Source organism: Dipodomys ordii, unplaced genomic scaffold (assembly GCF_000151885.1).
Source record: "Dipodomys ordii isolate 6190 unplaced genomic scaffold, Dord_2.0 Scaffold123, whole genome shotgun sequence".
Lineage (NCBI taxonomy): Eukaryota > Metazoa > Chordata > Mammalia > Rodentia > Heteromyidae > Dipodomys > Dipodomys ordii.
Genome location: NW_012267339.1, coordinates 770,596 through 797,127, shown reverse-complemented (window position 1 = coordinate 797,127; position 26,532 = coordinate 770,596). Strand labels below are relative to the sequence as shown.

At 39.6% G+C, this 26,532-nt stretch overlaps 1 protein-coding gene across 1 annotated transcript; it reads left to right on the top strand.

Moving 5' to 3' along the window:
- The first annotated feature begins 230 nt into the window (after window positions 1-230).
- On the top strand, window positions 231-26,292 carry Hsd17b11 (hydroxysteroid (17-beta) dehydrogenase 11). Its single transcript, XM_013029844.1, has 7 exons — window positions 231-590; window positions 4,433-4,540; window positions 7,674-7,805; window positions 9,019-9,125; window positions 14,547-14,684; window positions 20,766-20,882; window positions 25,555-26,292. Exons 1-7 carry the CDS (start codon window positions 381-383, stop codon window positions 25,634-25,636), a joined length of 894 nt encoding a protein of 297 aa, XP_012885298.1. The 5' UTR covers window positions 231-380; the 3' UTR covers window positions 25,637-26,292.
- The last annotated feature ends 240 nt before the right edge of the window (window positions 26,293-26,532 follow it).

Sequence of the window (26,532 nt, the reverse complement as noted above, 5' to 3'; positions counted from 1 at the left end):
AGAGCGCGATTGCGCTAACAGGGGAAAACAAAGGGTCAAGGAACCCTGCCAGGCCAGCTGTGGAGAGAAGAAGGAAGTAGGTGCAAAGCCACCCAGGCCCCACCCGCAGTGCGAGTCCGGCTGGGCTATGGACTTTTGTCCCTCCCCGCTCTCTGAGCCAGCGAGCGGTCGGTTGCTCTGCACTGCAGCCGCAGCCAATTGAAGAAACCCTAACAAAGCCCGGCCCAGCGGAAGGAAAGGTTTCAGAGTTGTTTTTTTTTTCTCCTAGGGGTTGAGCGGATCTTTTCCTTGAACCGCTGTTCGTTCAACCCACCCTCAGAAGCAACTGCGAGGGTCGGTAAAGAAGGAAAACGGAGCTGAGGCTCCCAGCCGCCGAAAGAATGAAAGTCTTCCTGAACTCCCTCCTCCTTCTGCCCTTACTCATCATCTGCAGCTTGGAGTCACTCATCAAGCTTTTTCTCCCAAAGAAGAAAAAATCAGTCACCGGAGAAATCGTGCTCATCACTGGAGCTGGACATGGAATTGGAAGACTGACTGCCTACGAATTTGCCAAACTTAAGGCCAAACTGATTCTCTGGGATATCAATAAGGTAATAGCACTTTCCATGCTTTGCTTTCTGGTACGTTTAAACTTATGGCTATATGGCTACATTTTATCATCAGCCATCCTTTACCGTGTTGTCTTAAAGAAGGCATAAGACAGTTACTTTTGCCATTCCAGGCAGAGAAAGATGAATTAATTACTCTGTTTAGGATCACATGATGAATAGACGGAGAGGAGACCCCATTCTCCGCTTCTGCCGGTCACCATGTAACATTTGTACATTCATCCAGAACTTTTGCCTTGAAAATCATTTTTCATCTTTCCCCATCCTGATTTTACTCCGTCTATCTAGATCATGTGGAAAAAATAGTCACCTACTGTGTCCTATTTGCAGCAAGTGAATTAAATGGTTTAAAAGATTACACACAACAGAAAACAATATTATTCTGCTGTGATGACTGCCAAGAGAAATTTTTGGAAATCACCTTTTAGTGAAAATATTTTTTAGAAAGGCAGGAAGGAAGGAAAAAAGAAAGAAAGAGAAAGGAAGGAAGAAAGGAAAAAAGGAAGAAAGAGAGAGAGAGAAAGAAAGAAAGACAGAAAGAAAGGAAGGAAGGAAGAAAGGAAGGAAGAAATAATTTTCAATGCAGTTTTTCCCCAGGACAAGCAAAAGTGTGGGCTTAGGGAAAAAGAAAGCCCTAAAACAGAACATTTTGTTTGACCTTTGACAGATGAACAAAGGTTTCTGGGAGGCACTGTTGAAACACTGTTGATTGCATACTAGCCAACGTCTAATTCTGTAAACAAGAATTTAAGTACCTGAGGTTAAATAAGTATAGCCCAAGGGATAGTTAATGAAGATTATAAGCAGCAAGTACTAATTATTAACAGTCTAGACATTAAGATCACATAGAAAATAGAAGGGGCCCTAAATCCAGCACAAAAAATATGTTATTGTTTTTGTTATTTTTGGTTCTAGTCCTAGGCTTGAACTCCAGGCCTGCTTCTCTTCCTGAGCTTTTGCTCAAAGCTAGGGCTCTACCACTTGAGCCACAGCTCCACTTCTGACTTTTTCTGAGTAGTTTAATGGAGATAAGAGTTTCCTGGACTTTACTGCCCTGGCTGGCTTCCAACAGCCATCCTCAGACCTCAGCCTCCCAAGTAGCTAGGATTACAGGTTTGCACCACAAATCCCTGGGAAAATAGTTTATAAGTAACAAATAGGGCAGTGAAAGATAACAAGAAGGCTTATAGGCCTCGGGCTGTGGTCTGCCTGGTGGTTTGGCCAGACATAAATGCTTAGAATCTTAGTCATTTCTTTTCTTTTTTTTTTTTTGGCTTTTTTTTTTTTTTTTTTTGGTCCGGTGGTAGGGCCTGAACTTTGGGCCTGGGCGCTGTCCCTAATCTCTTCAGCTCAAGGCTAGCGCTCTACCACTTGAGCCACAGCGCCACTTCCGATTTTTTTCTTATGTGGTGCTGAGGAATCGAACCCAGGGCCTCTGGCATGCAAGGCAAGCGCTCTACCACTGAGCCACCTTCCCAGCCCCGAGAATCCTAGTCATTTCTTAGCTTAGAGACTTAGTCAGATTCTTAGAACTTTAGTTTTCAGAAACAATGGGCAATATAACTGTCCCTTCAAAAATCAGGAAAATGATAGGAGAAAATGCATGAGATGATTTAGCCTTGTGAGGCATATAGTAAACACACTAGTTTGCTAGTTATTGTTCTTCTTTGACAAAGAGGAAGCAAGTTCATGGTTCCCCATCAGTGCCTAGAGTTGATTAGCACAAAATTTCTCTGATCTAAAATGATGTTCATGTATCCAACAAATTCTTATCAAGCATTTACTTTCTACCACACAATGTGGATACAGAAGGAAAGAAAAAAAAAAAACAGCTGCTGCATGGGCCAAAGACAGTGAATAAGTCTTACTGCATAATAATATAATTATTGGATGCTGTTAAGTATAAAAGAAAAATAAATAATACTTGAAAGGAGATAGGGTTGTATGTGGTGGGGAGGGCTGGGTTTACTATTTCATACAAGTGTCTAGAGAAGGCCTCATTAAAAAAGATAAAATAAACAAGATAGAGACATTAGAGGCTTGAGATGTAGCTCATTGGTGAACATTTGCCCACCAAGCAAGGCTCTGGGTTCTATCCTCTGCACTACAATAAAAAAAGATAGGGACTGTTGAGTCATCATCAGATGCTGAGAACACAGGGAGTCCTATGCTCTGTCTGTGGAGAGTGCCCAGCAAATGCAATACCTGGCACAAGGTGAGGGAACAGCGAGAAATAAACAGCTGTCAAATACAGAGCCAGGGAGTAGCCACTGGTCACTTGTGGCAATATGGCAAATCTGAGCTAAGGTATGATGTCTGTAGCCCACTTGTTTTTGACAAGTTAGCGTGAAAAAAGAATGTAGAATATCATGTTTAATTTGCTAAAATGACAATGATTTTTAACATACAGGGTAAATAAAAGGATCAGTTGAATAGTTCATCAAATACGCAGGATTGTAGACATTGCCCATTGTTATGTAGAAACTGTTGGCCATGAATCTGTTCAGATTTTGCTGCCTATTTTGTGATGCAAAGTTCAGCCTGACCCTGATTCACTCTGCTTCATGAGCTGTGGGTAATAGCATTCAGCCTTTTCTTGACTTCCCACACTTGAATCAATCATCATAATGTCAACTTAGTTCAGTGTTACCTGTGGTACACATACCCCCAAATTAGGGCCTGTTGGAATAATAAAAAGCAAAGCAGAAAACCATTAGAAGAGTTTGACATAATATGTTGTGCTTTATTTGTCTGAATTTATGTGGTACAATCAATTTGGAAATAATGCTTTCAATTCCCCATGTCTGAACCATTTCTTGTTAACTATGACATGTTTGGCATTCATATGTTTTTAGAACAAATACCCAGGAATTAGTACAAATATCCACAAGTCATCTCATGATAAAATAGGTGAAGGCACCTAAGAGACAAATTGTTCAGGTAATTCAGAGAAAATATACTGTTAAATCTTATTTTTCTAGCCAGGCAACAGTGGCTCATACCTGTAATCCTTGCTTAGCAGGAAAAGATCTGAGCTCAAATCACAGTTCAAAGCCAGGCCAGGCCAGGCAAGAATATCTGTGAGATTTCTTATTCCCAACTAACTAGCATAAAGCTAAAAGTGGAGCTGTGGTTTGTGTATAAAGTTCTAGCCTTTAGCAAAAGAGCTATGGGACAATGCCCAGGCCATGAGTTCAAGCCCTAGTACCAGCTCTATATATACATTTTTATGCATATACAGTTATTTTTATATAAGGAAAGGTTAAATTAGGGGAGGAGTTGACAGGGAAGAATGATGAAAGGAGGGACATCTCTCAAGATGCACTGTACTTATGAATTGATTTGTTAACTGGTAACTCCTTTGTACAACAACTTACAGATAATACAAATATCATTTTTTAACATTTAAATTAGATATGTAGTTCACATTACATTTCTCTGGGACAGTGCTGGTCTAGAGATGTACCTATTGTTTGAACCTGGTATCTCCTCTTGGGAAAGCAATGGAGGGTTTGCCTCATTTTCTATTGAGAAGGATCCTGCAGCCTCCAGCTGAAGAACAAAGTGTTAAGGACAGTTGGAAGGAACAACAAAGAGGTTAAGACACTATTGTGGTAATCCCAGTAAGAGGTCATATGGTGGTGCCAGGTTGGTAGGAACAGAACTTGCTAGAAGTGATTGGAAAACATTAAGGACCAGATAACGAGCTCTTTATCAGGTGCAATGAGTTCAGTTTTAAAACTTCACCTTTTGCCTGGGGATTATAACCTTCCCAATTGCAATAGGTCATCTGTTGGTCTCTTGCCTTCTGTTGCTTTTTCTAGCATGGCATTGAGGAAACTGCTGCCCAGTGCAGGAAACTTGGGGCCCAGGCTTATTCGTACGTAGTAGACTGCAGTAACCGGGAAGAGATTTACAGCTCTGCAAAGAAGGTAAGAATTTTTGCATTCATCTAGAATCACATCTGTTAGCACTAGGAAGTATTTTGAAGATCAAGTCTGTTCATGATATAAAGTAATTGGCAAATATTGTGATTTTTTTTTTCTCCCAGTAGCTGGCTAGTAGTAGACCCAGATTTAGAACTAAGATTTGCAGATCATGGTATATTCCAGATCTTTCCAGGAAGCTTTTTTAAATATATACCCTTGAGCTCTACTCACAGTCGGCATGAGACAGGACTCAGGAATTTATATGTTTACCAAACAGTTGAGTACCTGTGTTGTAAGTTCTTACATTTGCAGCATCCAGCAGCAGTGTTTTAGATAATGACACTTCTACTAGTAGTTAGGATTTACTTAGAGCAGAATATATATCAGAAAGTGTATGACTACGTTGTAACATTAAAAATAAAAAAGTACAAGCTGAGTGCTGGTGGCTCATGCTTGTCATCCTAGCTACTCAGGAGGCTGAGATCTGAGGATTGCAATTTGAAACTAGCCAGGGAAGGAAAGTCCATGAGACTCTTATCTCCAATTAACCACCAGAAAATTGTAAGTGGAGCTATGGCTCAAAGTAGTAGAGTACTAGCCTGAAGTGAAAGAGCTCAGGGACAGTACCCAAGCCCTGAATTCAAACCCCATGACTGACAAAAGGAAAGAAAGAAAGAATGAATGAATGAAAGAACAAACGAATGAACGGACGAAAGAAAGATAGAAAAAGTAAAAAGGACAGCTTAAGCATCAAGTTTCTATGAGTGTCCTGAACAGTGCAAATATTCTTCACAGTTCAAAGAATGCCTTCTATTGTTTTAGGCAGAAGGCTCTGTTCTCTTGCTTATTCTTTTTCAGTTGAAAGCATTTTTCCTATGATAGTTGTAGTAGCCTTTGAAATTTAGCCTATCAGCATATATAAGCCCTCCCAGTCTAGGTACCCATGGCTCATGCCTGTAATCCTACCTACTCAGGAAGCTGAGATCTGAGGATCGAGGTTTAAAGCCAACATGGCAGAAAAATCCTTATACTCTTATCTCCACTGAACCAGAAAAAAGGCAGAAGTGGAGCTGTGGCTCAAGTGATAGAGGACACACCTTGAGTGAAAAAGCTAAGAGCAAGCTGAACCTTATTGGTTCAAGTCCTAGTACTGGCACACAAAATAAAAAGTTCTCCCATGTGACCACATAATTTCTTGAATGTTCTTCCTTTTGATTAATAACAAAATAAGTAGTTATAAAAACAAATCTATACCACACACATATATTAGGAAAATATACAAATACTTTAAGATTTTATTTATCTCATACATAAGTTCCTATATTAAGTAACCAAAGATGAGCCTTGAAGGTGAAATGGGTAATTCATGCCTGTAAATCCAAGCTACTCAGAAGACTGAGATGCAGAGGATCTCAATTTAAGGTCAGCCCCAGTTAAAAAAAGTTTACTAGACTCCATCTCCCAAAAAATAAACAGCAAAAGTGTAAGGTTAGAGTGGTGTAGTACCAGGTATGAGCAAGAAAACCAGACAAGCATGAGGCTTTAAGTTCAAATCCAGTACCACAAAAAAAAAAACTTCAAACATGTACTTCATACATAGGAATGAAGTGTATAATAATACAGGGTTGAAGGTGTAGCTCAAGTGGTAGAGCACTGTCCTAGCAAGTGCAAGACTCTAGTTTAATCCTCAGTATAACATAATAACAAATAATAATATGATACACAATAATAATAGTCATAGCAATTTATAAGGCATAGAGATAGTTCCTTTATATCATTCCATTTGTTCCCACAATAACTCACAAGCAAGTTATGTTACTCTATTTTATTTCATTATTTTTTTTGTCAGTCATGGAGCCTGAACTCTGGGCCTGGGCACTGTCCCTCAGCTCTTCAGCTCAAGGCTAGTGCTCTACCACTTGAGCCAAGCATCACTTCCAGCTTTTTCTGCTTATGTGGTACTGAGGAATCGAATGCAGGGCCTCATGCATGCAAGGCAAGCACTCTACCACTGAGCCACCTTCCCAGCCCCTTAACCTCTATTTTAAAAGGAGTAATTGAAGTTTTGAAAGGCTCAATAGTTTTGTTTCAATAGTGATAGAGCAAGAACTCAAGGCTGGCCTAAGACACCCCAAACTACCCCTCCCTTCATTAGGAATGTAGGAAAATGACTGGCGAGCAGTAAGACAAAGTGATTATGAAGATATAAATATAAAAGCTGGACACCGGTGGCCTGTAATCCTAGCTACTCAGGAGGCTGAGATCCAAAGATCACCATTCAAAGCCAGCCCAGAAAGGAAATTCTGTGAGACTCTTATCTCCAATTAACCCCCAGAAAACTGGAAGTGGCTGAAAGTGGTAGAACATTATCCTTGAGTGAAAATCTCAGGGACAGTACCTATAATCATTTATATATATATATATGTATGTATACATGTATATATATATACATGTATACATATATGTGTGTATATATATATACATATATATGTATACATATAAAATGTGTGGCCAACCTCCAGTATAGTCAGTTCTCCAGAGTAGTCCCTGAAATTGCCCATAAATTGGACTCTTCTAGACTTGCCTTTTTAAATAGTGCTTCAAAAATAAATGCTGCTTAGGCAGAGGTCTTTTGAGCTATAATCAATAGAGAAACATCAACTTTGTCATAACTAAGTTTCAAAAGAAAATGTCTAACTGGGGGCTGGGAAGTTGGGTCAGTGGTAGAGCGCTTGCCTTGCATGTATGAAGCCCTGGGTTCAATTCCCTAGCACCACATAAGCAAAAAGAAAAAAAGCTGGAAGTGGTGCTGTGGCTCAAGTGGTAGAGCACTAGCCTTGAGTTGAAGAGCTGAGGGATAGCGCCCAGGCCCAGAGTTCAGGCCCCACAACCGGACCCGCCCCCCCAAAAAAAAGAAAAAAGAAAATGTCTAACTGGTATACTGGCTGGCAGAGTTGCTTTGGACAGTAAGTACTTAAAATTAAAAGAGTGTGCTTTTTTCTTCATGTCAACACAAAGACAAAACTACTTTTCCTACTACATCTAGTAGAAAAATATATATGCATTTAAGGGTCATTACATGCAAACCTACGTGCCTGCCTCTTTGTGAATGTAGTTTTCTGGTTTTATTTTAAAGGTGAAGGCAGATGTTGGAGATGTTAGTATTTTGGTAAACAATGCTGGTGTAGTCTACACATCGGATTTGTTTGCCACACAAGACCCTCAGATTGAAAAGACCTTTGAAGTCAATGTTCTTGCACATTTCTGGGTAAGCATGATTCCTTCCACAAAAACACTTTAAGCAGGGTGCTGGTGGCTCCCACCTGTAATCCTAGCTATGCAGGAGACTGAGATCTGAGGATTGTGCTTCAAAGCCAGCAGGGCAGGAAAGTCCGTGAGACTCTGATCTCCAATAAACCACCAGGAAACTGGAAGTGGCGCTGTGGCTCAAATGGTAGAGTGCTTGTCTTGAGCTGAAGAGCTCAGGATCAGTGCCCACACACAGAGTTCAAGTCCCATGACCAAAAAAGCCCAAAAAAACAAAAACACTTTGAAAACCCCAAAGATTAAGTTTAAAAGGTACTTTCAGCACATATATGAAAGTATTAAATCAGTCCTAAAATTTCCAGGGAAAACATTCTACAAGGAATTATTTTTTTTTCATGCTACGACCAAATTCTACCAATTGTCTTGCTCCCCAAATTTAATAATACTAATAATGAAGTGAATAATAATAAACTAACTTACTATTATTCGTCCTAAAATTGTATTGTCTGGGGAGTGAAGAAGAATTGAGACAGGGTCCTACTATGTAGCTCAAGCTGGCCTTGAACTATACAGCATAGGCCAGCCTTGAACTCACGAACTCACACTCTCCTGCTTCAGCCTAAATGCTGGGATTACATGTAGACACTTACCACACTTGTCTTTATCTTTGTACTTTTATGTTTGTTAAAATAAAAGACCTGGAAGTGGCATTATGGCTCCAGTGTTAGAGCACTAGCCTTAAGCTGAAGAGCGCAGGGACAGGGCCCAGTCCCAGAGTTCAAGCCCCATGACTAACAAAATATAAAATAAAAAAAAATTACAAAAAAGAAAGACATGCTGTATTTGCTTCTGCATAGGGGGTCAATGTTTAGTCCATGAATTATGAGATTGCCCTTCACTTTCATAGTATGATACTATGAGCAAACTGTTTTTTTAAATAATTTCACATTAAGTATAAATTCTCCCGTGACTCTAGTTTGATCTCCTTATTTAACACATGAAGTTGGTAGAAGACATCATTGTGTTTCATCATTTGTGTTTCGAATGTGAGCATCCTACCTAATTGCCTTATGAGAACACACTTGGCAATTTAGATTTTTTTCATTCAGACCAAAAGCAAAGTTTTTGAATGTACTTGTGTGATAAAATATTCCCAGGGGTCCTGTGGATCATAAAAAGATTTGTTTTTCTCTTTCAATGAAAACTATTTCTAGACTACTAAGGCATTTCTCCCAGTGATGATGAAGAATAACTATGGCCATATTGTCACCGTGGCATCAGCAGCAGGCCACACCACCGTTCCCTTCCTGCTGGCTTATTGGTATGTGAGTTCCACACTTACTGGTATTGGTTCCTATGCTTAACTCATGTGGGATTTCTTACTCTGTCTAAATGAGACTATCTTTATCGGGTCAATAGCCTAAATCACTGATATGCAAGGCGCTGCACCAAATCTCTTTTAAAGCAACATTATTGCTAGAAGCCAGTGGCTCACACCTGTAATCATAGCTACTTGGGAGGCTGAGTTCTGAAGATCAAGGTTTGAAGCCACCTAAGGCAGTAAAGTCCTTGACATTCTAATCTCCAATTAACTACCAAAACACAAGACATAAAACTTAAGTGGTAGAGTGCTAGCTTTGATCATAAAAGCTAAAGGACCATATCCAGACCCTGAGTCTAAGCCCTAGTACTAGCACCAAAAAGAAAGAAAGAAAGAAAGAAAGAAGGAAGGAAGGAAGGAAGGAAGGAAAGAAAGAAAGAAAGAATATTGTTCTAGAGGTGGCTGTGGGAATTTATGCAATTGCAGACAAACATCTTAACTCATTTCTTATCCTTTTCAACAGCAAGGAATTATAAAACAAGGCTGGTATTTTTGTATCGCTAAAAAATTTATATTAATCATTTACATGATCAATATTAATTAATTACTTGGGATATAACTATCCAAGTAAAATTTTTCCAGAAAGAAAACACAATGAAAAAGAGGGAAAATGAGTGAGAATATTTATCTGGGATTCTAAACAAAGAAAGCATCCAAATAATTAAATTGTTTTTTACTTTAAAAAATGTAATGGCTTTCCATTTTTGGAAACCCTATTGTTATAGTAAGTGGAGAATTTGCCATAACATGTATTTAGTTCATGGTAATTGTGTGCTACACTGTACTGTAAGGATCAGATTTGTGGCTGGCTAAAGTGGTGCTTGCCTATAAGCTCATATTGTTAGAAAGTGGAGACCAGAAGATAAAGGTTCAAGACCAGCTTGGGAAAAGCCCCAAGACTCTATCTGAATAAAACACCAAAAGGATTTTGGGCCTGGCTTAAGTGGTAGAGTACCTATCTAGCAAGCCCAAGGCTTAAAGTTCAATTACCAGTACTGAGGAAAGAAGGAAGAAATGGAGAGAGGGAGGAAGAGAGGAGAGAGGGAAGGAGAGAGGGAGAAAGAGAGAAGGATAAGGGAAAGAAGGGAAAAAAGAATTGATTCCTGAGGCCACTGTAGTTAGTTAGGTTGTTCCTTGTTGATTGCACACACCCCTAACTATTCTTGGCTGTTTCGATTTATGCAAGTAATAACATTTAAAATGTCAAATTGTAATTATGCAAACATGTACTTATGTATGAAATGTTATAGTTTATTTTTTCCACTTTTCTCATTTAGAAGTACTTAAATTCTAAAACCACACCTATATATTTGTAGCTATGGATATGTATATATATATATATATAGAGAGAGAGAGAGAGAGAGAGAGAAATAGGCATGAGAAGGGTAATTTGTTAATATATGTGATGTATGTATATATATTTTGTTTATATAAAAGTTTACAATGATATATACCAATTTTCTAACCATAATAAAGAAATGACTCTTTCCTCCCTCCCTCCACCCCCAATACTGAGGTTTGAACTCAGGGTCTTGTACTTGGTAGGCAGGCACTTTATTAATTGAATCACATCCCCAATCCAAGAAGTTATTCATATAGGCTAGTGATACAGCTCAGCCACAGATCACTCATGCACAAGACACTGGGAACTGGAAACAAAACAAAAACTTCAGTTGCCATTCATAAGAATAACCACTTCTTGTTTTTTAAAGTTCATTGCCCTCCAACAACTGATTTTTTTATTTGATTTTTATTTTGTTCTTTGTATTCATCTGTGTTTTCTTTATTTTTCCTTCAGATTATAGATTTGTTTTCTAATGTTTTTAACAATAACTATAGACTTAGATTGAAATTTCAAATTTAAAAGAAGATGACAAAGTGGTGAGCCAATCCTAGAACAGAACCATTGTATCACATTGCACAGAGCCAGCTTAAGTGAGGGGATTAGCTCAAACAGTGTAGAGCTAATGTGGCTATACTTCCTTTACTTTGCTTCCTGATGAAAGGTAGTTTCAGGTATGCTACCTGCAGGGCTACTCCACCACATTCCACTTTCCTGCCACCCCTAATCTTGTTACTAGGCTCTGAGGTAAATGGAGGATTTGCATCCAGCAAGATGGGGGGCATTGCCTGCTTTCCCCTCCTTTTTGTGGCAAGATGAGAAGGAAGGGTGGAACTGGAGCTTGAACACAGAGCCTGGGCACTGTTGTCCTTTAGCTTTTTTGCTCAAGGCTTGCATTCTACCACCTGAATCACGCTCCACTTCTGGCTTTCTGTTGTTAGAGATAAGAGTCTCACAGACTTTCCTGCCTGGGCTGGCTTCAAACCACCATCCTCAGATCTCAGCCTTCTGAATAGCTAGGATTACAGGTGTGAGCCACCAGTGGGCCCAGCAGGCCCTCCTCCTTTTTCATGTTAAACAGTAGTTCTTGGGGCTCTGAATTGATTCTGTGCCAATGAGTGTTCCTTAATAATAACAAAGAGAGACTACTTTGTGTAACTAACACACACACACACACACACACACACACACATACACTGTTAGTGATGGAGCTTTGGGCAGAAATATGGTTCTCATTAAGTACTGTCAGAGTAGGGATGACACACACAGTTGTAGAGATTGTACACTACACAATTGTTCTCTCATTCTGGTCATTTTTAGACTTGAATTACATCTTGAATTATATTTTACTGCAGGTGGCAGTAAAATAGCTTGAGAAGAGGAAAGGCTTTGAAAATCTACACCAAGTTGTCATTTGATATAGCAGGAAAGGATATAACTACCCCAGGGGTTTGTACGCTTCAAACTTAGCAACAAATTTGTGGTTTCCAGTACTCCCAGAACTCCCTTCTGGAGACCACAGTTCTCTTGGCCATCTGTGATCCTAGCCTGACAGTTATCTTCTTCTTCATTTGGCTCTGGTTCTTACTAAACATCTGATCAATGATAGGACTTGGAAGAAACATGCCAACGACTTCCACCAGCAGTCAGCATTGTTTATCAGATGCTATTACAGCTGGGCAGTTTAGGAGACACAGCTCTTTAAGTGTAAACATTGTCTTTCAAAGTACAGTACACATGGCCTGAAAAGAAGAAATCTTGGGTATACCAAGTAGATGCATTTGTTTTACTGCCAGGCAGGTAAAAAAAATAAATAAACATTACCAGATCCTAGATTGGGGACGGTGTCTACCACTCATCTCCCCCTTCCTTTTCAAAGGTAACCACAATCTTGACTTGTGACACCACAAATCAATGTGCCTGTTTTCTATTTTTCTATACATGGACTACACTGCATTTGTGAGGTTTATCCATGATGTAATTGTGAACTATTGTTTGATCATTTTCATTACAGTGGAGTCTGGTTTTGTGTGTCTCAACAATAACCTATTGTTTTCCTTTTTTTTTTTTTTTGTCCACCATGGGGCTTGAACTCAGGGCCTGAGTACTGTCCCTGAGCTCTTTATGCTCAAGGCTAGTACTCTACCACTTTGAGCCATAGTGATACTTCCAATTTTCTGGTGGCTAATTGGAGATAAGAATCTCACAGACTTCCCTGCCCAAGCTGGCTTTGAACCATAATCCTCAGACCAACTGAGTAGCTATGATTACAGGTGTGAACCACCAGCACTCAGCTATTTTTCTATGCTGTTTGTGTTATTTCCAGCATAGGATTATTATGAATGATGATATTGTGAAGATTAATTCAATCGCTGTTTCTATAATCTTAGGCAAGTTAGTCAACTCTTCTAGAGTTCATTTTCCTCATCCATGCAATGGGCTATTAATTGTCATAAGGTTCATATCATATAGTGTAATGCATTTGGCACAGAATCTGAAATTGTGCAGGTGTTGAGTAACAGGAAGATGCCTGTTGGTTTTATGTTTCATTCCCATTCCCCGTGTTCAAACAAAACAGTGTGGTCCCACCTCTCCAGAATACTTTGCTTCTGTGACACTGGTCATAAATGTTGCAGCACCTTTTGGTTACAATGAAATGAGGGAAACATAGAATTATTTTTTTCTGTACAATCCATCCCTCAGCCTTGAATCCCAACAGCAATAAAATCTAGTACAATTCTGATCAGTTATCATGGAAAAATAAGTTCAGTTTCCCTTGGGAATTGGAACACAACACATTTAATGATGAATGTGCAAAATGAAAGATTCTACTCTAACAAGAAAACTTGCTGCTTACCAAGTATATTTTTCACCAGTATCTTGTGTATGTTTGTGTGTGCATGTGTGTGCATACGCAGTCACTGGGCTTGAACGCAGGTCCTGGGTGCTGTTCTTGAGCTTTTGCAACTCAAGGCTAGCACTCTATCACTTAAATTACAGCTCCATTTTTTTTAATTTTGTTTTTCTGTTCTTTCGGCCTTTTTTTTTGCTTTTTTTTTTGGGGGGGGGGAGGCGGTCCGGTCGTGGGGCCTGAACTCTGGGCCTGGGCGCTGTCCCTCAGCTCTTCAGCTCAAGGCTAGCACTCCACCACTTGAGCCACAGCACCACTTCCGGCTTTTTTTCTTTTTGCTTATGCGGTGCTGAGGAATCAAACCCAGAGCCTCATGCATGCAAGGCAAGTGCTCTACCACTGAGTCACCTTCCCAGCCCCCCCCCCCTTTTTTTTTTTTTGGTATTAAAGATAAAAGTCTCACAGACTTTCCTGACTGGGCCAGCTTTGAACCATTATATACAGATATCAGTCTCTTGAATAGCTAGGATTAGTCACAAACTACCAGCAGCTGGTTATCAGTATTTTTTCTTAAACAAAGGAACAAAATTACCTGGCTAATATATTTTGTCAACTCAAATAATCAGTTTTTAAGTATGGCAATTACAAGTGTCCAAACAGCCAAACTGAGTCATGAGCATTAGATTTTAACAGAGCACAATATCATTAGGAAATAATTTAGAGTAGGGCTTAGAAAAAGTCTTGAAGGAAGACAAGCTGAAACTTATAGAAAGAAGAGGGATTTATCTGGGAGTATTTTCTAATAAATTGCATGTGCATCTTATAATAAATAATGGACAGCTGACAATGACATTGGGTTTAATGGAAGGAGCAACAATGAAAACACTGCCCATGTTCCTAGCCCCACATCCATCACACCAGTTCTGACTCTGATGAGTCACTCTGATGTAGTGACTCTTGCATGTCTTGTGTCTTCAGCTATTAATGTGCCTGGATTGACACTGAAGATCTAATGCAGTGTGGCCCCTGATTCAGTAGCTGTGCACTTAGCCTGAGATGCCCACCCTGCTGCTGGTCAGGGGCCCACACTTAGCAATGAGAAAGTATGTGTGTGGAATGAGCAGACTTGTCAGAGTGCTACAGTTAGTTTGTAAATTCTCTGTTGCAGCTCAAGCAAGTTTGCTGCCGTTGGATTTCATAGAGCTTTGACTGATGAAGTGGCTGCATTAGGAAGACCTGGAATCAAAACAACATGTCTCTGTCCTAATTTCATAAACACTGGCTTTATCAAGAACCCAAGGACCAGGTAAGTAGGGACTGCATGGAGACAAAAGGATCCGGGTAGCTATGGATACATCCTGTGGTTTTTCTAAGTATTTGAAAGCCCAAAACACCTGGCATTCAATGCCTTTCATTTACCTTGCTTTCAGTTTCTATGAGATTATGAGAAAACAGGTGAGGAAACAAAGGAGAGAGTGACTACAAATGTAAATATGAATGGCACAGATGCACTTGCTAATCCTTGTTCTTTCCCAAGCAGTGGTTCTTAGACTGAAAGATGTATTTATGTCTCCGGGAGTGTTGGGGACAAAGGTAAAATCTTCACCCACACAGATGATAGTTTATTGGTATAGTGGAGGTAATAGAGTAGTGGAAGGGGGGTCTAGGACTCTCTGAGAGATAACCAGACTACAGAGTGACAAAGTATTGCTTGGGTCATTTAGAAATTATCCTCTAAGCCAGGTGCCAGTGACTCACCTCTGTCATTCTAGCTACTCAGGAAGCTAAGATGTTCAAAACCAGCCTGGGCAGGAAAGTCCATGAAACTCTTATCTTTAATCAACTACCAAAAAAAAAAAAAAAAAAGGAGCTGTGGCTCAAGTGGTAGCCTTGAGTGAAAACACTCTGGAACAACATCCAGGCCCTGAGTTCAGAGCCTCAGGACCTGCACACACACACACACACACACACACTCAGGACCTGCACACACACACACACACACACACTCAGGACCTGCACACACACACACACACTCAGGACCTGCACACACACACACACACGCACGCACGCACACACGCACGCACACACGCACACACACATGCAAAAGAGAGAACTCCTCTAAAATATGTTCTAGACCAAACTTTTGTCTTGTCTAAAAACATAAAGATTATATAGAATCAGTTCTGAGAATACTGTTTAACATTTCTTCTCTTTGGAACTAGCTTTAATGTCTTTATAACCATAAGCATGCTTTAAAAAAACAAATTACAACATTGTGGGGGAAAATTAAATGCATTTCTTTTCAAACTGAGTCTGGTGGAAACTACTTTTTAACATTTTGATAGAAACACTTGTATATATCCATGTATATTAAAAAATGAAAATCTAATTCCAAATAATGAGCATATATTACATATGAGGTTCTGGCAACAGTAAACTGCTGGTTTTTCTGAGCATTATCACCTGATCATCTGTTCATATCAGTGAATTCAGAAATAATTGACAATACATATTATTGTGGATATCTTTTCATGGTTGTTGAATATAGATCTTTATCATAAACTATATTGGTTATTAGAAAAATAGTGCCTCAAGTGATAATTTTAGTGTTTCAACTTTCTGTGTTTTTACCTTATTCATTTTTTGGTTGTATTGAGTTTGAAATCAAGTCTTCCTATTTGCTAGGTAAGTGCTCTTCTGCTGAACCACACCTTCAGCTCTTCAATTTTCTTCCTTTTTAGTAAAGCAGAGCTGTAATGAACATCTTTGTACATGCTGTTTTCACATTTGGGTAATTGTTTTCTTCAGGAAGATTTGTAAGGAGGCAATACTGAATCAGATGCAATATTTCCAAGTTGTAAATATTTGTGGCTCAGATATTTCTATATCTATTCTATTTCTAGTAGCACTATATCACCTGCCCTTTTAGTAATCTTTTTTTATCAGTACTGGAGTTTAAACTCAGGACCCTGCTTTTGTAAAGAGGTGCAATATCACTTGAGTCATGACCACTTGGCTTTTATTTTTCAAGTAGTGTCTCATTTTTGCTCAAGTAAGCCTAGAATGTGAGCCTCCTATTTATGCTTCCTGTGTACTTGGGATGACAGGTGTGTACTAGTGTCCAACTTTTTATTGCTTGAGATGTGATCTTGTGCTCCTAGAAGGGATGATGATGTGGCTCAGGTTTAGAGTACTGGCCTTGAACCATCATCTTCCTGATCTCAGCCTCCAGAGTATAGAATAACTGGCTTGAGCCACTGCCTCCCTTTAGTAGGTATTTTATTATTACACTTTTACATCAAACTATTCTTTCTACCCAAATTTATTTTAATTTAAGAAATAGGTTATGGCATAGTTTAATTGCTTTGCACAAATAATGAGTTAATACAATAATATATTATTTTTCTCACTGATTTAAAATTTATATCCTACTAAATTCACATACTGACTTGAACTGTGTTTTTTTTAACCCCTTGTTCTATTGTATTGTTAAGATTTGGTGTTTTATCTTCATTCTACCCTTTCAAACTTCATCCCTCTTTCTTCCAGTTTAGCTGTTCTTGGTAAAATGCATTTGATATTGATGAGGAATATTGAGTTTGGCCACTTGAGCAGTAGTAGGCTCTCTTGTTGTTATTGTTTCTGTTGTTAAAGTCAAACTGTCTTTCAGTAGTTAAAAACACCATATTTTAAAGTTATAGTTGGCTGTTTTTAAAATTAGTTATAATTGTTGTTATTAAGTAGTTGTACAAAGGGGTTACAATTCCATGTCAGGTTATGAATACAATGCTTCTTGGTCGATGTCACCCCTTCCTTTGTGCTCTCCATCCATACCCAAAAGTTACATAGCTCATTTTTTATATAATGTTTATTGGATATAATGACTACATTATATTCAATTATATATTACATGTTTGAATGTTTTAACCTAGTCCCTGGACAAGGCTGCAAGGTAAGATCGCCATCTTTTGGCAAAACTTTGCCAGTACAATTAAGAAATAATTAGGAAACTAAAAGTGTGACTAGAAGCTAATAATTCTTGCTTAATCATAGAAATCCAAACCTGCCCTGGCAAAGCTGATGGTAGAGGGCATACTAAAGATGAAGTTGGTTCAAATACATAAATTTGGTACTTTTAAGTAGAGGGAAGAATGTATATCCTAATTGAACGTGTGTGTGTGGGGGTGTGGGGGTGTGGGTGTGGGTGTGGGTATGTGTTCTGGAATTCAATCCAGGGCCTAGATGCTGTCCCTGAGCTTTTTTTTGCTCAAGGCTAGTGCCCTGCCACTTAGGACACAGCTCCACTTCTGGTTTTCAGATAGTAAATTGGAGATGAGTCTTCAAGACTTTCCTGCCTGAGTTGGCTTTGAACCGTGATCCTCAGATCTCAGCCTCCTGAGTAGCTAGGATTACAGGCATGACTTACCAGCACCCAGACAACTTTACAGTATTTGTTTTTTTGGGGGTTCAGTCATGGGGCCTGAACTCTGAGTCTGGACGCTGTCCCTCAGCTCTTCAGCTCAAGGCTAGCGCTCTACCACTTGAGCCACAGCGCCACTTCCGGCTTTTTTTCTTTTTGCTTACGTGGTGCTGAGGAATTGAACCCAGGGCCTCATGCATGCAAGGCAAGCGCTCTACCACTGAGCCACCTTCCCAACCCAACTTTACAGTATTTTAAGAGAGATGTTCCTATTCCTTTTTCATAGGTAAGAGTTATGCCCATAAACAGCATAGCAGACCTCTAGACCAAGAAACACAGAACCAGATTTCTGAGTGAAGAGAATCAAAGCAACCTTCAAATGGCTAAATTTGAACTATGATATCTTGGGAGGATTTTTGTTTGTTTGTTTGGTACAAGTATTAAGGCTTGAACTCAGGGCCTCATATGTTCACTTGCCTTTTCTGCTCAAGGCTTGTGATTTAGCATTTGAGCCACAGCTTCACTTTTGCTTTTTGCTGGTTAATTTGGTATGAGTCTCACAAACTTGCCTGCCTGGACTACCCTCAAAATTCCAAACTGCAATTCCCAGATCTCAGCCTCCTGAGTAGCTAGGATGACAGATGTGAGCCACTGGCACCCAGGCGTTTTTGAGAAAAACATGTATTCTTATGTTAGTAGATTGGGGGGGGGGAACAGTTTTATCACATACTATACAACAATGGTGTAAATGGTGTATAATGTAACTGTTTGCTTCCATGTTACCATCCTACCCACTGCCCATGGGCACTGGCTTGCAATCATTCAGCAATGTCACTAGGGTAGCTTAATACCAGCCAAATTGGGAGACCATGAAAATCAGCAAATGGAACCAAACTGGCATTGCTGTCCTCTGGAGATCCTGTTGTTGCCATCATTCCATCACCTTATCCCAATTTGAGACTAAGAAATGCAAAATGAGTCGAATATTTCCCCCAAATTACTCAGCTACTTAGATGGTCAAGTAAGCAGGAGACAAGATAGAGAAGCAGACTGTGCTTCCAAAGTGAAAACAATCCCTGCTCTTCTACCCCCAGTATCCCTGGCTCCCACAGGCACCATCCCACAACCCCCCCCCCCAATTGATTAAATGGTTTCTGTACGGTTTCTACAAACTCCATGGAACATTTGTTTAATTTCATTGACATTAGAAGGTTAGGGGAAAAACATTGCTAATTAGTGCATTTGTGTACATTTTTATTCTACCAAGAAATTTGGTTTTCTTACTCTTCTGAATACCTTTGGTTTGTTTTGTTTTTGTCAGTCATTGGGTTGAACTTAAGACCTGGGCACTGTCCCCGAGCTTTATGTTCAAGACTGGTGCTCTACCACTTTGAGCCACAGCTCCACTTCTAGTTTTCTGGTGGTTAATTGGAGAGAAGAGTCTCACAGACCTTCTTGCTGGGGCTGGCTTTGAACCGGGATCCTCCAATTTCAGCCTCCTGAGTAGCTAGGATCGATTACAAGCGTGAGCCACCAGCACCTGGTTTACCCTTTGGTATTTTTAAGCCAATAATATTGTGAAGTATTTGGTAGACATGTATGAAGGGAGAATAATGAAATAATGAATTGTTTAAAGTAGAGGGTGAGGCAGGTGGGGTGGGGGCACATGGAGGAGAAGGATTGAAAGAGGGAGGTGAGTTTGACAAGGATACCTTGTGCATGCAAGGAAATGTCACAATGAAACCCCTTTAGACAATTTATTTGCATAAATAAATAAAACTATATTGGCCAGCCATTAGATTGGAAATAGAAGGTCTGTGAAAGGGACTCAGAACATCAGGTAGACTGGGTACAAGGTAAAAAATTCAGGCACTGAAGTAGCATTTGCTTGGCAGGGTAGCAGGGCCTCCATGCTGACAGAGTGTGCTGCACCATTCATGCACTCAGATGTTATGGATTACAAGGAGTCTGGGATCATGGAGGCTGGTAGCCAGAATGAGACTCTGAAATGCTTAGCAAGGCACAGCATCTTTCAGTTTCTGGGCTCATCTTCCCAGGTGTCCATACCTGCCTATCTGGTTTGTGTCTTCTTTTTTTTCTATCCTTCTTTATTCTTTTTTTTCTCTCTCTCTCTTTCTCTATCTCTCTCTTTCTTTCTTTCTTTTCTTTCTTTCAACAGTACTGAGGTTTGAAGTCAGGGCCTCTTTTGCTTGCTCACTTTGCCTTTTTGCTGGTTAATTGGAGATGGAACCTGAAAGACTTTTCTACTGGGACTCGCTTTAAAAAAAGATCCTCCAGATTTCAGCCTCCAGAGTAGTGAGGCTTGCAAGTATGAGCCACCAGCATCCAGCTTTAACATCTAGATCTTAAGAAGCCATGCTTTGGGGACCACCTACTAATCAGTGGTACATATGCCTGGGTGATTACATAGGGCGGTTGTCAGATAGAATGAAGTCAGGAGGCTGACCAATAAATCAAGACCTAATAAATCTGGAGCTTCCAGGTAGGATAAAAGTCCAAAAGCCAGACATATAGCGATTACATTTTATTTACTTGGATACTTCACTGTATATCTAATAAAACTTGTGTAATTGTGCCCAAGTCAAATGAAGGTTCAAAAATGAACTTTCCCTAATCTAGCTAAATCATTTCTGAATCCTAATTACTTCCATAATCCTCATTTGTAAAATAAGGATCATAGATCAAGTGCTTTAGGTTGTTGTACAACTTCAGTGCGACAACCTACATAGACTAAGCAGCACAGAGTAACGTTATAGAGACTGTGCTTGCTGATACTCATAATTAAGTGCTGCTCTCTCTAGGCATCTGTAAGGACTGCCTGCTGCAGATGAGCTAAGCTTCAAGTCTTGCAGTGGGTTCCTTTCCTTGCAGTGAGTCCCCCCCCCCCCCCCCCCCCCCGCACAATCTCAGAGGGCTTCTGTTTCTAAAGACTGCCTCTGATTTCAGCTTAGGACCCACCCTGGAACCTGAGGAAGTTGTCAGCAAGCTCATGAATGGAATCCTGACTGAGCAGAAAATGATTTTTGTTCCATCTTCTATACTCATTTTAACGGCACTGGAAAGGTAAGTAATGGATAAATTTGTTAGCATAAAAGCAAATGGCTATTACACTGTAAGTTGAACTCAGGTCCTCAGAGTTGGGTCACATTACCACTTGAGCTCTCCAACTAACATGCCAGAATGTTTTAAATACATGTGTTCACCCATTGTCTGTGTCTCACATCTGTAATCCTAGCTACTAGGAATCATGGTACGAAGTCAGCAAGAGCAGGAAAGTTCACGAGAGTCTTATCTCCAATTAACCACCAAAAAGCCTGAAGTGGAGTTGAGGGTCAAGTGGCAGAAAGCCAGCCTTGAGTGAAAAAATTGAGTGAAAAAAATTGTAAGAGACAGCACTACCCAGGCTCTGAGTTCAAACCCCAGTACTGCATGCATGCATGTGTGTACGCATACACACACACACACACACACACACACACACACACACACACACAGAGTGTGTGGTAATGATATTGGTAAACCATTTTCATGTTTTCTTAAAGTCTTTGTAAGGAAAACAACAATAGTGAAATTTGCGTATTTCTGGAACTGTTGTCTTGTGAATGAATTATTATAAGTGACTTTTTTTTTTGGTCAGTTGTGGGGCTTGACCTTTGGGCCTGGGCACTGTCCCGCAGCTCTTCAGCCACAGCACCACTTCCGGCTTTTTCTGCTTTGTGGTGCTGAGGAATGGAACCCAGGGCCTCATGCATGCAAGGCAAGCACTCTACTGCTGAGCCATCTTCCCAGCCCTATAAGTGATCATTTTAAAGTGTTTTTCCATTGTGGATTTGTAAGAAAGTGAGTTCATTTCTAAGTACTCATTCACTATGTAGAAAACCACACTGAAGTATAGGAGTTGCTATTTGACCTTATCATTGAGCCTAATTCCTTCCAATGAGGCCCATGGGTTTTTTTTAGCATCACTATCTCTGGGGAGTTGCTTAGAAACACAGATTCTCCAGATCTTAGTAAAAATTTGCATGTACAGAAGATCACCACATCACTATGCTTTATAAAATCTCAGAAACACTTCTTTGATGAATATTGCAATTACCTGAAAGGTTTTGAAAATGCAGATGTAGCCTGGTGCAGATAATCCCTGCTAATCAGGAGACTAAAGCCCAGAGGATTGAGATTTAAAACCAGCCTGGACAGAACAGTCCAGGAGACTCAAATCTCTAAAATAACATCAAAAAACAGGACTGGAGGCATGGCTCAAGGGATACAGAACCAGCCAAACAAGCAAGCCAAGCTTGGTACAAGTGCAAGGCCCAGAGTTCAAACCCTGGTTACAATAACAACATTAAAAAAAAATACTTACACTCAGACTGATTCTCAAGGGTCTTATTTAATTGGTGTGGCCTATGGCCGGGCTTTAAGAGGTTTAGGACCTCTCCACGTGATTCTAATGCACAGCCAAGACTTGGAAGCCCAGCAATTTAAAAAAAAACTTCACCATGGCTTGACTGCGAAAACTGTGCTGCTGAAGTTGGTCCAGTAATGAGTGGAAAGTGAGGGATGAGGACAAAAAGTCTCTTGCTGCCCACGCTGAGACTCAAGATTGCCTGAATTGGGATCTGAATCACTTGTGAAATCTATTTGAAAAGCAGATTCCTGGGGCTGGGAAGGTGGCTCAGTGGTAGAGCGCTTGCCTTGCATGCATGAGGCCCTGGGTTCGATTCCTCAGCACCACATAAGCAAAAAGAAAAAAGCCGGAAGTGGCGTTGTGGCTCAAGTGGTAGAGCGCTAGCCTTGAGCTGAAGAGCTGAGGGACAGCGTCCAGGCCCAGAGTTCAGGCCCCACGACTGGACCAAAAAAAAAAAAAAAAAAACAGATTCCTGGATTTCATTTCTACAGATATTAATGTATTTGAGTTGCAACTCTGAAGTTTCTATTTTAACAGGTATCTGCCACCAACAGTCCAAAGATTTACAGAACTATCATCACAAAAAAATAATAATAATAAGTCACGAGATCCAAAGTATGGTATGTGTCAGGCTTGCCAATCCTGTAATAAGAACCAAAGTTGAATACTGGAAGGTTTAGGTAATGAATCTGAATCTCCAGGGTGTCCTTGATGAGAAAAGAGTTAAAACCTGACAAGTTTCTTGTTTGCTTGCTTTTTTTTTTACTTTTTGTTGGTCCTGGGGCTTGAACTCAGGGCCTGGGAACTATCCCTGAGCTTTAGTGTTCAGGGCTGTCTCTCTACCACTTGAGGCCCAACTCCACTTCCAGCTTTTTTTTTTTTTTTAGTAGTTTATTGGCGATAAGAGTCTCATGGACTTTTCTGCCCAGACTAAACTGGAACCCTGATCTTCAGATCTCAGCCTTCTAAGTTGTTAGGATTATAGGCCTGAGCCACTGGCACCTGGCAAAACCTGTAAGGTTTGAACATTTTACATGACACATGGCATAAGCAAGCATTTAGCTATGACAGCTCTGAAGAATATCATCCTCCAGAGAAAGAACTTGGCCAGTGTTTTATAAAGAGTGGCTGACGTATAGGACACATCAAAATGTTTGCCAATTGAATAGATGAATTCTAATCCCTAGACTCTGTGTGTGTGTGTGTGTGTGTGTGTGTGTGTGTGTGTGTGTGTGTGTGTGTGTGTGTGTGTGTGTGTGTGGCTTTTTTACTCAAGGCTGTTGCTCTACCAGCCTTTGCTGGTCTTTTGCTAGTTAATTAGAGATAAGAATCTTAATGGGCTATTCTATTGGGACTGGAAGATCCTCAGATCTTAGCCTCCTGAGTAACTAGGATGACGGGCATAGGCACCAGCACCTGGTTCAAATCCCTAGCCTTTTAACATGGAGACTCAGTGTGGTCTCTGGAGTTAGATGTTCTTGCAACGTGAATGAAGATGAGTTGCACAACATCTTTGATGCTCAGCTTCTTCAACTGTAAAATGAGCTGAGTAGGGAAAAAACAAATCGTTTAAATAGGTGGACCCATTGCAACAATGAGACGCACAAGTCGTTATGTCGAAAACGAACTTTACAACTTTGATGGGGGGGGAGGGCTGGGGGGGAACAGGGGGGCAGGGAGGATAGGATGGGAAGGGTAAACAAAGGAGGAAGCTACAATGCTTGATAAGAAATATACTCATTATCTTGCCCATGTAATTGTAACCCCTCTGTATAGTATTTTCACAATAAAATAAAAAAAGATAAATGGAAAAAAAATAAGATGAGCTGAGAGAGGAGTCATTGAGATAGTACAATTAAGATCTCACCACCATTCACTATTACTACCACTACTACTACTCTCATTGGTGAGTGTACATTACCAAATCCTATTTTAATGCAGTCTGATAAATCTCTGTGGGTCATGACACTGACTTACATATTCTGCAGATTTTCTCTCACTGGAATGTGACAAATCTTTTTTTTTTCTTTTCCTGCTTGCTTTTTTGCCTGTCCTGGGGCTTGAACTCACAGCCTAGATGCTGTCCCTGGGTTTTTGTTTTTTTTTTTTGCTCAAGGATAGTGCTCTACCACCTGAGACACAGCTCCATTTCCAACTTTTTTGATAGTTAATTGGAGATAAGAGTCTCATGGACTTTTTGATAGTTAATTGGAGATAAGAGTCTCATGGACTTTCTTGCCTGGACTGGCTTTGAACTGTGATCCTCAGATCTTAGCTTCCTGAGTACCGCTAGGATAACAGACATGGGCCATAGCACCCAGATCCTAAATTTATACTTAATTCTTAAGTATAGATTGAGAAAATAGATAGGACCTGCTACATGTCCATCACAGTTTAAGATCTTTTATATGAATACATAGATTCCTATAAGGAATAAAGTATTCTTACAAAGAACACTTGTGAGGTAGGCATTAATTATTCCATTTATTTGTGAGTTATTTAAACCTAAAGGCCAGTTGATTTATTCCACATTATGTTCAAAACCCAGGTGCATGGTCTACATTTTCAGTTGGCAGTTCTATTTCCTCGGTTTTTCAGTGGAACATTTAAATGACATTCGGAATTATAAAATTAGCTCTCACTTTTATTTGCAATGGCAAGTTTCCTTTTTTAAACCGTTAGCATTCAACTACTCATTCCAACTAATTTTTCACCTAATCTCTTGAAAAAAAAGTGGAGAAGCACATTTAAAAAACAAATATAGCTAGGTAATCTATATTTCAAATGACCTTTGTCGCTGAGCACCCATAGTTCACATCTATAATCATAGCTACCAAGGAGGTTGAGAACTAAGGATCTGGGTTTGAAGCTAGCCTGGGCAGAAAAATCTAAGAAACTGTTATCTCCAACTAACCAGCAAAAAAGCTAGAAATTGAGGTGTGGTTCAAGTTGAAGTGCTCCAGCTTTGTGTAAAAAAGCTAAGCAATAGACATAGGCTCTGAGTTCAGGAAATAACTACACTAACAAATGTAAACTTTGAGTTACTACTACCCTAAGAAAGTGAAGCTTCCTTACTTTTCATTTTAAAAGAAAACTGAATTTAATAGAGAAGACTATAGTCAAAATTCAGAGTAAAAGTTTGTAATCATGTCTAAAATGGACTTGACATTAGCATGTGTTAATTATAAATATTATAAAAGTTTTGAGGTTTTTTGTTTTCTTGTTTATTTTTTGTTTTATTTTAACTTTATTGCTATCTTCAAAAAGAAGATATTTTGTAAATGAACATAATAATTTTCTATTCATTTTTACATATCTTTCTTTCAGGATCCTTCCTGAGCGTTTCCTGGTAATTTTGAAACAAAAGATCAACATTAGGTTTGATGCAGTTATTGGATATAAACCCTAAGGATAAAAAGTGCCTTATTTTCTTGAAAACTAATTTACCAGATTTAAGACAATTTCATGTAGTGTTAATCAAAATTTAAATGTTTTAACTTCTGATTTTCCTGATTATCCTCTTATCTTTAATATTGTATTTTGAGATTCTAACAACATTCATTACTTCTGGTTCTTTAGCTGAAAGCTAATTTTATGCAGTGAACTAAATATCTTAAGAGTTATTCACATGGAAAATAAGAAAAGAAGACAAAAACAATTTTATGACAATAATTGCCTAGATATGTGCCTCATCTAAAGGTTTGCAAACTATGTACAATCGATGTTTACTTAGGATATATGATTTTGAATGGCACTTTAACTTTATGTAATTTGTGTTTGCTGTTCTATTCTGAACACGACTAGAAATGTTAAGTTGTACATCTCTAGATAGAAAGCTCTCTAGCTGTATCTAGTAGCATTTCATGGTGAATTTCATGAGTTCCACACATTTCATCCTGCACATTGCCACCATGTTTCCTGAGACATACCTCACATTCTAAAGTCAAATGCTCAGCCCAAGGAAACTATAGGTGGTACATGTGCCAAGTAGAAAGGCATGGTGGGAGGAGAGTAAGGGAGTGCAGTTATACATGGCAACAATAAAAAATGAAACTGACCACATTTTGCCTTGCCTTTTATTTTCCTTTTTGTCTTTTAAAAAACTGGCTAACCACCACGTGCCAGTGGCTCATACCTGTAATCCTATCTGCTCAGGAACCTGACATCTGAGGGTAACAGTTCAAAGCCAACCCCGGCAGACAATTCCCCATGAAACTCTTACCTCCAATTAACCACCCAAAAACTAGAAGTGTCTCTGTAGCTCCAAGTGATAGAGCTCAAGCCTTGAGCAAGAGAGCTCAGGTA